The 15,397-nt window shown below is 51.7% G+C and overlaps 1 protein-coding gene across 8 annotated transcripts in view; it reads left to right on the top strand.

Moving 5' to 3' along the window:
• Positions 1–11,276, top strand: part of BAZ2A (bromodomain adjacent to zinc finger domain 2A) — a 34,555-nt gene extending 23,279 nt beyond the window's left edge. For 7 of the 8 annotated variants that reach the window (XM_008683657.2, XM_040637140.1, XM_040637141.1 and 4 more), the window contains 18 exons: positions 980–1,080; positions 1,410–1,475; positions 1,652–2,284; positions 2,951–3,165; positions 3,482–3,556; positions 3,695–3,875; positions 3,980–4,039; positions 4,231–4,375; positions 4,881–5,545; positions 5,678–5,900; positions 6,018–6,173; positions 6,290–6,441; positions 6,618–6,907; positions 7,019–7,151; positions 7,268–7,414; positions 7,821–8,047; positions 8,162–8,305; positions 8,395–11,276. In XM_008683657.2, coding sequence (XP_008681879.2) covers positions 980–1,080; positions 1,410–1,475; positions 1,652–2,284; positions 2,951–3,165; positions 3,482–3,556; positions 3,695–3,875; positions 3,980–4,039; positions 4,231–4,375; positions 4,881–5,545; positions 5,678–5,900; positions 6,018–6,173; positions 6,290–6,441; positions 6,618–6,907; positions 7,019–7,151; positions 7,268–7,414; positions 7,821–8,047; positions 8,162–8,305; positions 8,395–8,560 — 3,779 coding nt within the window. In that variant the 3' untranslated portion in view covers positions 8,561–11,276. The remainder of the gene's footprint in view (positions 1–979; positions 1,081–1,409; positions 1,476–1,651; positions 2,285–2,950; positions 3,166–3,481; positions 3,557–3,694; positions 3,876–3,979; positions 4,040–4,230; positions 4,376–4,880; positions 5,546–5,677; positions 5,901–6,017; positions 6,174–6,289; positions 6,442–6,617; positions 6,908–7,018; positions 7,152–7,267; positions 7,415–7,820; positions 8,048–8,161; positions 8,306–8,394) is intronic. The other variant, XM_040637145.1, reaches the window with a different exon arrangement.
• Positions 11,277–15,397: the final 4,121 nt, after the last annotated feature.

Raw genomic sequence — 15,397 nt, 5'->3', positions numbered from 1 at the left:
TTCAGCTCCTTGGCTTATTGGTTTCGGATGTGCACTTTACCTTACTCATTGCCACCATCACAGAGGTTCAGAATTCACATCTGAATACAAAAATAATTGACACTGTTTTAAAGGATAGACAGGTAGGAAATGTGTAACTTTTCAGCAAATATTGCATTTACCCTGATATAGTGTGAAGAATTTGAAAAAATTTGGAGTCTTCTGACTCCTATTCAGAGTTCCAGCTCTGCCACATTCTGACCATATTACCTGGAGCAAGACACTTAAATTTTGCTAGAACCCTATACTGGGTTATCTGTAGATAGTATCTGTCTAATTTAGAGGATTGCTATATAGACATGGTGGTGGTGTGACCATGCCAGAATAGAATAGGTACTATCCTATCAGAAACATCAATTCTAAAACACTGTATTGTTTGCAGCATTCCACTTCAATATTCAGTATTCCAAAAGCAGAGAAATTTATATTTTTTGGTAGAGCAAGACATAAGAGCTGAGCATAAGCAATAGCTATGTCAGTATTGATCCAGTTCTGCTGAGGTGTCCATTATTTGAGCCTTTTCTTTCTGGCACATTCTTTTTTATTGGTGCTTCCAACTTTGGAGACCACCCTTTTCCCTGGCAGTTTGGTTTTGTTTTCTTTCTCTGCTCTGAAATCAGTCTGTGGGTTGCTGCCCCTGCCGGGTAGCCTGGAAAGGAGACAGGTTACAAGGCTCTTCTGCCATTGCGGCCTCTAAGACCCCTTCTAAAGTAGTCTAATTTGTTCCAGGGGCTGGGACTTCTGGGCAGGAGATTTTTGAATTCTTTGTGCTGCCCCACAGCAGGTGTCTCTTCAACATTTTATTATATATACCAAAAAACAAAACTAGATTCTTCAAGGAGCTGCTTAGGAAGTCAGCTTTGTGACAGGAATGTGCTGCTCTGAGTGCTGGAGATCAGTCTGCCTGCCTCACTCTTCATTTGTCTTTCTCTCCTCACAGAAACACTGAATGAGGAGGATAAAGCAAAGATGAGTAAAATCAAGAAGAAGATGAAGCAGAAGGTACAGCGAGGAGAGTGTCAGCCTACTATCCAAGGGCAGGTGAGGGCATCAGAGAGCTTTCTCAGTGGGTTAGAACTTTCCCTGCAGTCTGCTTCGCCATCTCTTCTTCCTTCTCCCACATTCCCCACCTCCCCCCATGTAGCAGCGTTCCTTCATTACCTGGAATTGGGGGGGGGGGCTTGATTTAGAGAATTGGGCTTGTTCAAGAATCATGTGGGCATCTCCAGGGTGAGAGAATTGATCCATTGCCAACCCCTCATCCCATCTCTCACCTCTCCTCCCCAGCACCCTTGTCTGTTTTTGAATCCTAGCCCAAGCAGAGATGCTTTCAGAGTTTGAGGAGAAATGACTTCCCTTATGGTTTACAGGCCAGAAACAAGCGGAAACAAGAGGCCAAGAGCTTAAAGCAGAAGGAGGCTAAGAAGAAATCCAAGGTAGGTGCATGTACACACAAGTATAACTTTGAAGTCACCAAACTGACCTTGCAAGACGCGCGTGAGTTGGTCCTGTTTTATAGCCACGCTTCTGGGCTCTGAGCTGGGAGGGGGGGGAACAGGTGGTGACTGGAATCTTTATGGAACTCTGGTCCCTCTCTCCTTTGGGTGAGTAGGCTGAGAAGGAGAAGGTAAAGACAAAGCAGGAGAAACTGAAGGAAAAAGTGAAGAGGGAGAAGAAGGAGAAGGTAAAAATGAAGGAGAAGGAGGAAGTGGCCAAAGGCAAGTCAGCCTGCAAAGCCGATAAAGCGCTGGCCGTGCAGAGACGCTTGGAGGAGCGGCAGAGGCAGCAGATGATCTTGGAGGAGATGAAGAAGCCCACAGAGGACATGTGTCTGACTGATCACCAGGTAGTGAGGGGAGAGGAACAGGTCCTGGGTTCCTGGGTCCTGGAGGGGCCAGTTGTGAAGACATTTCCACTAAAAGAACCTCCTAGATATCCAGACTGTTGCCTTCAGGTATGTTTGACAGCCCTACCACTTTTATCCTTACAGCCCCTACCTGACTTCTCACGCATCCCTGGTCTGATCCTGCCCAGCGGGGCCTTCTCAGACTGCTTGACCATCGTGGAATTCCTGCACAGCTTCGGCAAGGTGCTGGGCTTTGACCCTGCCAAAGATGTGCCAAGCCTGGGGGTTCTGCAGGAGGGACTCCTGTGTCAGGGTGACAGCCTGGGTGAGGTGCAAGATCTGCTGGTGCGGCTCCTGAAGGCTGCACTCTATGACCCTGGCCTGCCGTCCTACTGTCAGGTGAGGGCCTTCCCCAGGCAGGTTGGGAGGGCCTGGGATCCAGGGCTGTGTCTCAGTTTTGCTTTCCCTTTAAGTTAAACACATGAAAGTCCCTCCCTGAAGTGATCAGGACAAGTGAAGGGAGATCTGTTTTTTTCCTATTTTGTTTTCCTTATAATTTTCCCTTCTGTTTGTCTTCCTGACTTCCCTCTACTTATTTTATTTTCCTTTATTTTACTACTTCTACTACTACTACTTCTTCTTCTTCTCCTTCCTCCTCCTCCTCCTCCTCCTCTTCTTCTTCTTCTTCTTTTGTACCTTTCCTTTGTCTTCTCTCATGTTAGCACCTTTCATTCTTTTCTCTTTTCACCCCATAGTTCTCTCCTAGTGTATTTTCTTGTTCCAGATTCATCCAGCCGGTGTTGTTCCACTTTTTCTTTTTTTTTTTTTTTTAAAGATTTTATTTATTTATTTGACAGAGAGAGACAGCCAGCGAGAGAGGGAACACAAGCAGGGGGAGTGGGAGAGGAAGAAGAAGCAGGCTCCCAGCGGAGGAGCCTGATGTGGGGCTCGATCCCGGAACGCTGGGATCACGCCCTGAGCCAAAGGCAGACGCTTAACTACTGCGCTACCCAGGCGTCCCTCCACTTTTTCCTCTTAATTCCCATTCTCCTCTCCTCCAAACAGTCCTTAAAGATCTTGGGGGAGAAGGTGTCCGAGATCCCACTGACAAGAGACAACGTATCTGAGATCCTGCGCTGCTTCCTCATGGCCTATGGAGTGGAGCCAGCCCTCTGTGACAGCCTGCGCACGCAGCCTTTTCAGGCCCAGCCCCCCCAACAGAAAGCTGCTGTCTTGGCCTTCCTTGTGCATGAGCTCAATGGCTCCACCCTCATCATCAAGTGAGGGTCGGGGGTGGGGGTGGTTACTGTGTGCCTTGTTCAGAATCAGAGGGAGAAGGGTTTAGCCTTCCAGAAGTCCCGGGTGATGCATATCCACTGCCATGCTCTGGAGATGCTGGAGCGACTTGGGGACTGGATGTTAGTACCTTCCCAGGGGGAAGCTAAGCCTGCCTCTGCCATTTATCCAACCTAGGCCCTAGGATGAAACTCCTGTTCAGCTACAGCCCCTTTACCCCTGAGCCTCTCTTCTTTTTTGTGTGCTTTTAGTTTGTGCTACCACTTCTACCTCAAAATCTCATTCCCTGTTCCTCTGTAGTGAGATCGACAAGACTCTGGAGAGTATGTCCAGCTACAGGAAGAACAAGTGGATTGTTGAAGGCCGGCTCCGGAGGTAGGGATGGGACAGAGGGTAGGGCCTAGAGAGGAGAGAAGGCGGAAAGCTTGAAGCATTGCCAGAACTTGCACTTGGAACCAATGCTTGCAGCGTCTCCCATTCCTCAACACAGTTTTTCCCTTAATCTGTTTTAAGACTGAAAACTGCTCTGGCCAAGCGAACTGGGCGGCCTGAGATAGAGATGCAAGGGCCAGAGGAGGGCCTGGGGCGGAGGCGCAGTTCTCGCATCATGGAGGAGACCAGTGGCATGGAGGAAGAGGAAGAGGAAGAGACCATAGCGACTGTCCATGGCCGTAGGGGTCGAAGAGATGGAGAGGTACTAGCCCCACACTGAGGACAGTGGGAGTTGGAAATAAATTATTTCTCTTTCTTGAATCTAATAATTCCCTTTCTCTCATTGTCCATCTGTTTCTTCTCCAGGTTGATGCCACAGCATCAAGCATCCCAGAGCTAGAGCGCCAGATAGAAAAGCTGAGCAAGGTACTCTGCTCTAACCTCCCAGGAGCTGGGGCTTGGGGCTGGGAGAGAATTTATCACCTTGTGAGTTGCGCCCCAGATGATAATCAGTTTTATAGGGAAGCTGAGAACCATTGCCCAACTCCCATATACTGGACAGAGTCACTCTTTCGAAATGTGTTTTTTATTCCTCTTTCTTTCCACTGCCTACCCAGCGTCAGCTCTTCTTTCGAAAAAAGCTGCTTCATTCATCCCAGATGCTTCGAGCAGTCTCCTTGGGTCAGGACCGCTACAGACGCCGCTACTGGGTGTTGCCCTATTTGGCTGGTATCTTTGTGGAAGGAACAGAGGAGAGCTTAGGTAGGTGTTTCATGGGAGCCTGAATTGAGTCCTATCTAACAGAGTTAACCAGTTCCTTTTCCTGTGTCTAGTCTTTTTGGGATTCTTTCATTTCATGAGAATCACTGTGGCATAGTGGTTAAGAGAACAGGCTCTGGGGCGAGACTTCACACCTACCTGCTGTATGCTTCAGTCTCCTCATTTATAAAATGGGGATGATAATAGTAGGTATACCTCACAGGGCTGTTGAGAGGATTAGGGTGAGTTAATACTCTTTGGATAGTGTTTAACATTTATTTGGTTCTTAATAAATGTTAGCTTGTGATTATGCTGCTGCTTCTGGTTACTTGGGAGAATAGTGTTTCTTTCCCAGATACATTGTCGGCATAGAAGTTGTTCCCAGTTGAATCTCAAAAGGGGGATTAAGTCCAAGGGGAAAAGAAAATGTATATCCTGTATTTATACACCTTCTTTCCTTCCCCTTGTGTATCAGTGCATGTTTTAAACTCTTCACTTTTCTCTACAGTTCCTGAGGATATGATAAAGCAGGAAACTGACTCCTTGAAAGTGGCAGCCCGTCCAGCACCCAGCCCAGCCCCCTCCTCCCTGAAGAAGGAGTTAGCTGGCTCCAGCACCTCTGCCAGTACTCCTACTCGTGCCCGAGGCCGACCTCGGAAAACTAAGCCTGGGTCTCTGCAACCCAGGCACCTGAAATCCCCTAGCCGGGATCAGGGTTCAGAACAGCCTGATGCCCAGCTTCAGCCCGAGATTCAGCCCCATCCTCAGCTTCAGGCTCAGCCCCAGCTCCAGCCCCCACCCCAGCTTCAGCTCCATCCTCAGCCCCAAAATGGGTTCCTGGAGCCAGAAGGCTCCCCCTTGTCCTTGGGTCAGAGCCAGCACGACCTCAGCCAGTCAGCTTTCCTGTCTTGGCTGAGCCAGACTCAGAGCCACGGCTCCCTGCTGAGCAGCTCAGTCCTCACACCTGACAGCAGCCCTGGAAAACTGGACCCAACCCCATCACAACCCTTGGAGGAGCCAGAGCCTGATGAGGCGGAATCTGTCCCTGATGCTCAAGCTCCGTGGTTTAACTTCTCAGCCCAGATGCCTTGCAATGCTGCCCCTACACCACCGCCAGCAGTTTCTGAGGACCAGCCTGCTCTCTCCCCTCAGCAGCCTGCCTCCTCCAAGCCAGTAAGTAGCCAGAATTAGTGGTATGCAACTCCACTGCCTGGCTGCGGGCTGCTGCTGAAGCTAGGGGAAGGGATAGGGCCGTTGGGGTCCTGTAAATGTGGAAATGCCCTCATCTTGTGTTCCATCTCACAGATGAACAGACCCGGTGCGGCCAACCCCTGTTCTCCAATACAGCTCTCTTCTACCCCCTTGCCTGGGATGGCCTCTAAGAGGCGAACAGGAGACTCTGGGGGCACGCCACAGAGTCTTACAGGGCTAGGACAGCCAAAACGGAGAGGGAGACCCCCCAGTAAGTTCTTCAAACAGATGGAACAGCGTTATCTAACCCAGCTGACGGCCCAGCCTGTCCCCCCTGGTGAGTGCCCTTGAGGTGGCATGGGGAGAGAGTATAGGTAGGAGTGGCATCAGAAAGGGGCCATGGGGTTCATAGCTGGTTTCCACTCCGCACCCCACATATGTAAACTCTTCCCAGAGATGGGCTCTGGCTGGTGGTGCATCCAAGATCCTGAGACATTGGATGCGACGCTCAAGGCCCTGCACCCCCGAGGTATCCGAGAAAAGGCACTTCACAAACACCTCAACAAGCACAGGGACTTCTTACAGGAAGTCTGCCTACGGCCCTCCACTGGTAAGATAAATACTTTGACCCAGCCTGAGCTAAAGAGCCCAGGGGTAAATATTGAGCTGCGACTGCGGACAACAGCCTCATTGATGGGCCTTTCTCTCTGCCTTCTGTGTTCTCAGACCCCATCTTTGAGCCTAGTCAGCTACCTGCCTTTCAAGAAGGGATGATAAGCTGGTCCCCCAAAGAGAAGACCTATGAGACAGACCTAGCTGTGCTTCAGTGGGTAGAGGAGCTGGAACAACGCGTTATCCTGTCTGATCTGCAGATTCGGGTACACGGGCTGGCACTGGATAGGAAGTTGTTGAGGGGGAGGCGGTCATCTCTTGTACTCTGTTAGGAAAAACCCTGGGTCCCCACTTCACAAGTGACCTCTTATGACACTAGATTTTTTTCTACACTTAGTTTTCTTCCTTTACAATGAGTTCTATTCCACTCTCCCACCTGCAGGGCTGGACGTGTCCCAGCCCAGACTCTACTCGTGAAGACTTGGCCTACTGTGAACATCTGCCTGATTCCCAGGAGGATATGACCTGGAGAGGTCGAGTTAGGGAAGGACTGGCACCCCAGCGTAAAGCCACCAACCCACTGGACCTGGCTGTGATGCGCCTGGCTGCCCTGGAGCAGAATGTGGAGCGGCGGTATCTCCGGGAGCCCCTCTGGCCGGCTCACGAGGTGGTGCTGGAGAAGGCCTTGCTCAGCACGCCCCCTGGGGCCCCCCAGTGCGCCACTACAGAGATGTGAGTGCCCCCTGCCCCCATACTTGGTCTCGGGGAGGACGGGTACGTTTAATGGATCCTGCTCCTCATCCAAAGGTCACCGCTTTCTCCCCCCACCCGCCACCCCTCCAGATCCTATGAGATCACCCCTCGCATTCGGGCCTGGCGCCAGACACTTGAGCGGTGCCGGAGTGCAGCCCAGGTGTGCTTGTGCCTGGGCCAGCTGGAGAGGTCCATTGCCTGGGAGAAGTCCGTCAACAAAGTGGTAAGAGGCTGGGAGAGTCTGGGAAGGTCGAGGGGGCAGCCAGCTCCTGGGGGAAGTGGGGTCACTGCAGGCAGAGGCTTGAGGACTCACTTTGCCTCGTCATACCCTTGGTCTAGACCTGTCTCGTCTGCCGGAAGGGTGACAATGATGAGTTTCTTCTGCTTTGTGATGGATGTGACCGTGGCTGCCACATTTACTGCCATCGGCCCAAGATGGAGGCTGTCCCAGAAGGAGATTGGTTCTGTGCAGTATGTTTGGCCCAGGTAAGGCTTCTGTTGTCTCATTCCCACTCCGAAGCAGAAGTCAGAGGTTTTCTTTCTCATCCCGTTTATCACCAGTCCTACAGGTAGCAGCACTTCCTACCATGCCTCAGTGTCCCTGTGGGAAGAGCTCCACGCTAGGTGCAGGGAGACTTGGGTTCTGGTCCCTCTTGGGACAAGTCACTTAAAATTTTTGTTGCCTCACTTGCTTTCTTCTGTACAGCGGGAATGATCATATTTTCCCTTTTACCCGCCGTATTGGATTATGTGAGTAGATGTGCGTGCTGGCCGATTCTTGGAAGTATTTTGAAGCCTCAGTCACATTGAGACAAATAGGGACGGTAACGACCTGGAGAGCAAGCTGAGCACGTCTCCAGCTGTTGTGACCTCACCCTTTCCCCATCCTCAGCAGGTGGAGGGAGGGTTCACTCAGAAGCCTGGTTTCCCAAAACGAGGCCAGAAGCGGAAAAGTAGTTACGAGCTGAACTTCCCGGAGAGCGATAGCCGCCGGCGCCGGGTACTATCCAGGGGCCGAGAGAGCCCAGCGGTGCCTCGGTACTCAGACGAAGGGCTGTCCCCCTCGAAGCGGCGGCGATTCTCGATGCGGAACCACCACAGTGATCTCACGTTCTGCGAGTGAGTTGAATGAATTCTGGAGACGACTGGCTCTGCCTTTGCCATAGTAGGGGCTAAGAGAGGTCAGTGGGTTTCCTTCCTGAGACGCAGCCGTCCCTGTCCCTTCAATGACAGGATCATCTTGATGGAGATGGAGTCCCACGACGCGGCTTGGCCATTCTTGGAGCCTGTGAACCCACGTTTGGTGAGCGGGTACCGGCGCATCATCAAAAACCCTATGGATTTTTCCACCATGCGGGAGCGGCTGCTCCGGGGAGGGTAGGTAGACGTCGACACGTCTCCCGGCTGTCGCGTCATTCCTGTGACTCCCGCCGGCTCACAGCTCTGCCTCCCCCACCCCTGCCCAGGTACACCAGCTCAGAGGAGTTTGCCGCTGATGCGCTCCTGGTCTTTGACAACTGCCAGACCTTCAACGAGGATGACTCTGAAGTGGGCAAGGCTGGGCACATCATGCGCCGCTTCTTCGAGAGCCGCTGGGAGGAGTTCTATCAGGGAAAACAGGCCAATCTGTGAGGCAAGGGAGGTGGGGGGTCACCTCGCGGCATCTCCTCCTGCCCTCCAGACAAAAAAAACCCTGCCATTCTCACCTGCTGATGCTGCCCTGGGTCCAGACTCGAGTCAGAGATCTCAGCCTGATTTTTGACCTTACCCTTGGCAGCGCCCTACATCCTCTTTTCCCTCCCTACACCCCTTTTTCCCTTTCCTCTTCTTGCTCCTCAAATAAGGGGCAGAGATGAGGTCCTTCTGGACTGAAAGCCAAAAAAAGAAAGAAAGAAAGAATTTTTCCTTTCTGTTTTATTTCCTAATTTAAAATGAGGAGGAGGAAAGAAGTCCCTGCTTCCTCCTCCCTGCTTCTTCTCCTTCCCTGTACGTGCCCCAGCATCCTGGGGCTATTTAACAATAGCAATAGTTCTAGTGAATGTGTGAAACCGAGAAACACTCTGTACTGTGTGTGGACCCGCAGTGACGGCCAGTAAAGTGGACTTAACTCCCAAGTGTGTCGAGCCGGACACCGGGCCCTGAACATGCTGCTTCCATGTTCAGTCCCTTCCCTGCTTCTCACTTTCTCAGTTTTTCCTTTTCCCTCCTCTCCCTACTTTAAGATTTTCTCTCATCCAATAATGTAAAACTATCGTGTACGGGTTCCTCTACCCTTTCTCTCCCCTCAATTCCTTTTTCCCCTCAAAGGAAAAAGAAGTTCATGGGTCCCTGTCTTTCTCTCTGTCCTCCTCTTCCTGCCACTAGCTGTCCCCTCTGTGATGTTGGATACTCCTCACATGCTGAGTTTCTAGCCTTTTTTTGAAACTCAGTAGCTGGGGAGAGGGCAGGGAGGCACGCTGGACCCTGGGCCTTCCAGCCTCCTTCCCCACCTCTTAACCCAAACCTCCCTCTTGGGAACTCCTCAGGGACAACTACTGCTGAGTTTGGGCGCACTCCCAAGATGGAGGCCAGGTAGCAATCAGCTGGCCTCAGAGAGAGGTGTGTGTGTGTCTGAGTGAGTGAGTGAGTGAGTGAGTGTGTGTGTGTGTGTGTGTGTGTGAGGGAGTGGGAGAGGGGGAGGGAGGGAGGATGCTGTGATTGTTCCCCTGTGCTGTTTGATGGCATCCCATTTCCCCAAGTATCTGTTTTTATTCCCACTTTCCCTAGTGTTTCAAATCATCACATTTTTGTCCTTGGGAAACCACAGGAGCAGTTTTTCTGGGTACAAGGCTCTGTCTCCTCTCTCCCAGGCATTTCTGTTCCAGCCTCTTCAAACTGTGCAATCTTTCAGCAGGAACTCCCTCTCCTTTTAATAGCTTTGAGTGTTAAGCTTTTGTAGGGAGAGGAGTAGAACTGGATCTTTTCCTAATCCCATGAGCTTCTGTGGGTTTAGTTGTGCTTTTCTTCCCTGACCTACTTCACACCCGGGACCCCTTCCCCAGCAGCAGCAGAGACCCCAGAGCACAAGAGAGTAGGGAAGAGGGGTCCTGGGTCCACCACTGCCCTACATGTGACTACACCCAAGTTAAGCCCCAGCATGTGAGAGGAAAGCTGCTAACTCCCAGCTACAGCCATGGGCCCCTGCCCCCCTGCTTTCCTGCTCAGCAGAGCCCCTCCCATCAGAGATTACGGGTACTTGCACTGGGGAGGTGGCTGCTGGCCGGCCCAAGCAGAGAGCTGAGGCGTCCAAGAAATGTTCCATTGGTGGGGGAGGGGGTGCCAGGCGAGGTGGAGCATTCCTTGTACTTCTGGCAGCACTGGATGGCCACTGAAGGGGGTGGGGGGCGGTGTGGGGAGGTCCTGGGGCAGCCCCTCTCTTATTCCTTTATGCCCCCCTTCTCCCCCATGGCCTTTTTCTAAAGTCGCCTTTTCTGTCAGATAAACCTCAAAACTTTTAATTTTATTTGAGATTTTTTTTTTTTTTTTGCTTTTAAGAGGTGGATTGAAGAATATTTGAATTGACTTTATATTATGCATAAATATTTATATTTTATCTAAATAACTGCGCTGTAACAAAGTTTGTGTTAGTCAAACGTTTGAAACTGTTATAGTTGGGGCTCTTTTTTCCCCATGGCAGTTTTCCCCGGTATAAAATGTACTAGATTAATTTTATTGTTGGAGGCGAGGTGGACGGGGGAGTGAAATCTCCGTGTTCCTTCTTTGTGTTCCTCTCCCAGCACCATCTCTTTTCCCTAGGGACCAGGCACTCTTAAGGTGGGGTGGAGTCCTCAACCTCAGTTTGAAGAAGTTGGGGCTGAAAGGGGGTGGGAGTAGGGCATGATCAAAGGGGCCATTTCTCATGTTTCTTTCCTCATCTTCACCGCCCCTTGAGCTAGGTGGATTTTCTCTTCTTGACAAATAAGAGTATTTGGTAGGGAAGGCAGGTTAAAAAATAATAAAACCCACCCCCTGCCCCTTTGTTTCCCCTCCCCTCTATCAGTCTGGTAACAGGAAGAAACCACACCATCAACACCAACAAGTTTCCATGTTCCTTTTACAACAAAAGGGACTTGACTTTTTATATAACCAAATGTGGTGTTTTAGTGACTTTTTGATAATGTACAGTTTTTTGTGAATTTAAATTTATTTCTTTCTATATTTTTAGGACCAATCTCATTTTTAATAAGGTTTAAAAAAGAAAAAAAAAAAGTCTAGAGAAAAAAACTCCTGTTTTTGCCATGTGATGTTCCACAAGTGCAGCTGTAGAAAAGTGCTTGTCAGTTGAAATAAAAACCACATTTGATAGAGATTCAAAAGACTGTTGTGTATTTATCTTCCCTTCCACATAGGTTCTCACACTTGCTTAAGGGGAAGACTGGGTATTAGGGTGAGTAGGACTTGTCTGGTATAGGAGGTAGCCGGCGGTGGGGCAGCACGCTCCCAAACTTGCAGGGTTGATCCCTAACCCTCCAAGCTTGGCTCTTCCTGTATGAGGGGTCTCCACAGCAGAATTTCTGCTTATCTGGGGGGAACAGGTTCTTACTGCTCCTGGCACCTGAGAGTGCCATTCAGAGTGCCTAGTCTTTTTTTTTTTTTTTTTAAAGATTTTATTTATTTATTTGACAGAGAGAGACAGCCAGTGAGAAAGGGAACACAAGCAGGGGAAGTGGGAGAAGAAGCAGGCTCATAGCGGAGGAGCCTGATGTGGGGCTCGATCCCAGAACGCCGGGATCACGCCCTGAGCCGAAGGCAGACACTTAACGACTGAGCCACCCAGGCACTCCCAGAATGCCTAGTCTTGCCTTGCGAGACGCCACCTTGGCTTCCTAAGCCGCCACTTGCGTTCCCAGAGGAGCAAATACGGGCCCATCACCAACCTCTCAACTTCTGCCCATGGATGAAACACCAGAAGGTAGACTTTCTTCTTTTATTTCAAAACAAAAGTTGAAATAATAAAAAATGGAGCTATACCAAGTTGTAGGGAAGAAACACAAAAATACCAAGGGTCAAAAAGGAAGAATAAACTAGAAGGGTAGGGAGCACTGGCATAGACCTGAGAAGAGTATAAAACTAGAAGCTTCTGGGTTTTAAAAAATGTACAAAATGTGCTTGAGTATAAATTAAATATTTCCTGTTCAAGAAGACGAGTGCATGCAAGACAGCACTCACCACCCAAAAAATGTGTTGGGATAGGGACACCAGTAATGGCGTGAGGACTTTCTTTACTCCGGCTGGGAAATCTTAGCACCCTCCAGGTTGGAAGTTTTGTTTCGGTGAGCCATCGGACGACATCAGGTGCAGGACCACCACCAACTTCCAGCACTATCAAAATCAAACTCCCTCTTTGGTACTCGCTTACCTTCTCAGCTAGGTGGCAGCCACTGGCCAACTGCACCCTCAAGTTCTGAGGTGGGCGCCCGGGGCAGTGTTCCTGGGGGGGCTCCCAAGCCTTAGTTAACATCCTGGGCAATCGCATTCATGGCCCGCCCACCACGGTGACGCCTAACTCACACTATTCTAGGGGGAGTAATGAGCAAACAATCCCAAAGATGACACTCCAGAAATAGAAATCACCGAAAGTTAACTGCGTTTGATCACGAACCCTTTCTAGCCGCCCCCCGCTCGTGAAGGGAGGGACAGAGTAAAAGACGTAAACCAGGAGCCTTGTGCCCTTGCTAACCTGTGAAATTGCGAGGCAGATGTGTCACAAGGACGAAGAAGTTCTGGAATATGCTTGGAGTAATATGGCAGGGAGAAAGAGCAACGGGCCCGGGCACGAGGGCACCTAGCTTGCTCGGCACGGTCATGGGGGAGCACCCCGACTGCAGAGGTCGGCAAAGATCGGAAGGTGACAGCTCACAGGCCGGCCTTGGCTGAAGAAGACCCTCGTTACGCAGGAAAGTGGGAGACGAAAGGCGAGTAAACGCGAGGGCTCCGCTCCCGCTCGGCGGGACCCGAACCGCAGGGAGCACGGAATCGGAGGAGCCGGCGTGAGGAGGACCCCGTGGAGCGGACGCAGGGCGCACGCCCGGCCTCACACGTCGCCCTTCACGCCCCCGCGCTCCCCGAAGCTGGCGCGGCAGAGCCTGGGGACGAGCGCGGACCTGACGGCTGACCGCCGCCGGTTAGGGTCACAACAGCCCCTCGTGGTGCAGTGCGGCCGCTCTCCAGAAGGTGGAGCGCGTGCACAACCGCAGCGAGGGCTTCTTTGCCCCGAACCCCCACCGTCCCGCTCCGCGTGGCCCCAGCACCCGCCGGCGCAAAGGGACAAGGCCCGCTTAGGTGGGCACGGACGGACGGGCACCAACGGGGGACTGAACTCACCGGCGTAAGTGAAGAAAGGACGAGGGAGGGAGCCGGGCTGAGGTGGCCCAACCCAGGAAGGGCTGGGAGGGCGGCAAGTCGCGTCCTCACCCTCAGGGACTGTGATGTCCTCCGACCGCCCCTACTAGTGCTGCCAAGGGCTGTGGCCTCTTCAGGGCCACCAGGCTTCCTAGTCTTGGCAGCGCTTCAAATTCTTTGGTTAACAACAGTCTTAAGAAAGAACATCTCTCCTTCTCATCCTTCCCACATCTTCCTTACCCGCTCCGCACACCCTCCTCCAAAACGTCTAATCCGCCGAGGGTGTGAACGTCATCTCAGAGCGTGAAAGGGATGGTAAGGACACTGACCTGAGATGGGACGGGCAGGCTCGAGCCTCGTAAAGGATTAGATCATCTGAGGAAGGGAGTCCGACATACTCTGTTTGACTGGAAACAAAAACACCAAGTTTTTAGAGTGTTACGAGCATCTGTACTGAGTGGGGGTGAGATGTGACGTGCAGACGGTAAGATCTCCGCTCCAGGAAGACAACTGAGAAAACGCTAAGCACAGCATTTAAAGAGCCCGGCCCCAGGCCCCCCTCCTCGTCCCCTGGCACTACTGCCACCAATAGGCTATCTCATGAGAGAAAAAGCATCCCTCATTCCTTTCTCCCCTCCCCCCGTCACTCACTCCTGTTAGCAACTGTTAGAAATGAACTAACAACTAGGGGAAAAACATGAGCGTCACCCAAAAACACCAGAAAGAAATTCTACAGTGCCATTAACCACTACAAAAATAACTACAGGCTCGCCATCACTTCCCATGCCCAAACCTGCCCAAACCAGAAACACTCAACAGAACCCTTAGGCAGATTCACATGAGAAGAACACACAAAAGGTTAACTCCATTATTTAAAACAAAACAAAGCAAAATCCTGGCCATTTAAACATTTTTTTTAAACAGACAATAGAATCGAGTTCTGGAAAAAAAAAAAGTTAAAAAAAAAAATCCTGGGAGGCAAAGGAGAGGCAACCATCACAGGAACAACAGTCTCCATCCCAGAAAGGCCCCCAGCACCCCAAACCGCCTGCCGCAGCAGCCTCCTCCCAACCAGCAGGCAAAGGAACGGGATTCTGGACTTGGTTTCTCTTCTTCAAGGCCACGGACAAGAAATCTATGGTATACTTTCCTCAACTCGGGGCTGGAGACTCAGAAACAAGAGCCACTTGCCCAGCCACAGCCTTCTAGAAAGTCTTGGGGCTGCTTTCCAAGGGTAAGCCCTTCCTGAGGTTGGAAGTGCCCACGAGAAAATGAACAGTGGAAATTATGTGCGCACTTGCTCCGCTACCCAGACCCAGCTGCCCTGGCTCCAGGACTGTACAAAAGGGCAGTCTAGGGGCAGGGAGCACGGCGACTCGCTCTCCGGGCATGGGGGGAAGAGGAGGGGGGCAGGGAGCACGGCGACTCGCTCTCCGGGCATGGGGGGAAGAGGAGGGAAAGCTGGCTGCCAGCTCTCCGCCCAAGAACTGCTGCCTCAGCTTCTTTTCCCTCCGTATCCTCTCCTTCCTCTCCCCACAGCCAGCCTACCAAACACCTGCGTCTCCATTGTCTGGCTTTGGCTTTCTGCCCGTCGGGTGAAAACCACCTGACCTTGAGGCGCGGGGGAGCAGGACTGCCGGGGCGCAGGGAGCGAGTGGGAGAGGACTGCAGGCCCGACTTCCAGGAGAGGGGCGAAGGCTTCCTCCTGTCTCCGCGTGCACAGCGCCCGGGCCCGCGGGAGGAGGAGGCGTTCAAGAGCAAAATACAGGTTTTAAAGGATTGCTGACCTTGTAAATAATGAGATGGGGTTTATTGCCCTTTTCCATCCTAGCTCCCTGTTATCCTTCCACAAGGAGGAACATTATTTTTGATGTCCTGGTTCCCTGGAAAAGGGATCCAAACACATCAGGGCAGAGCAGGCTGCCCTGGCCAGTTAAAGAGAGCTCTGTCCTTTCCCAGCCCTGCACAGCGCCCAGCACAGAACAGCCCCCACGCCTTGCTCCTGCAGCCGCGTGGGAGCCTGTGGCATGGGCTCCGCAGCGCCAGCCTCTCCAGGACGGCTCGCGCCGTAGGCAGAGGTATCCAAGG

Source organism: Ursus maritimus, unplaced genomic scaffold (assembly GCF_017311325.1).
Source record: "Ursus maritimus isolate PB19 unplaced genomic scaffold, ASM1731132v1 scaffold_21, whole genome shotgun sequence".
Taxonomy (NCBI): Eukaryota; Metazoa; Chordata; class Mammalia; order Carnivora; family Ursidae; genus Ursus; species Ursus maritimus.
Note: the sequence above shows the minus strand (reverse complement) of the source record. Positions and strands in the feature narration are given on the sequence as shown.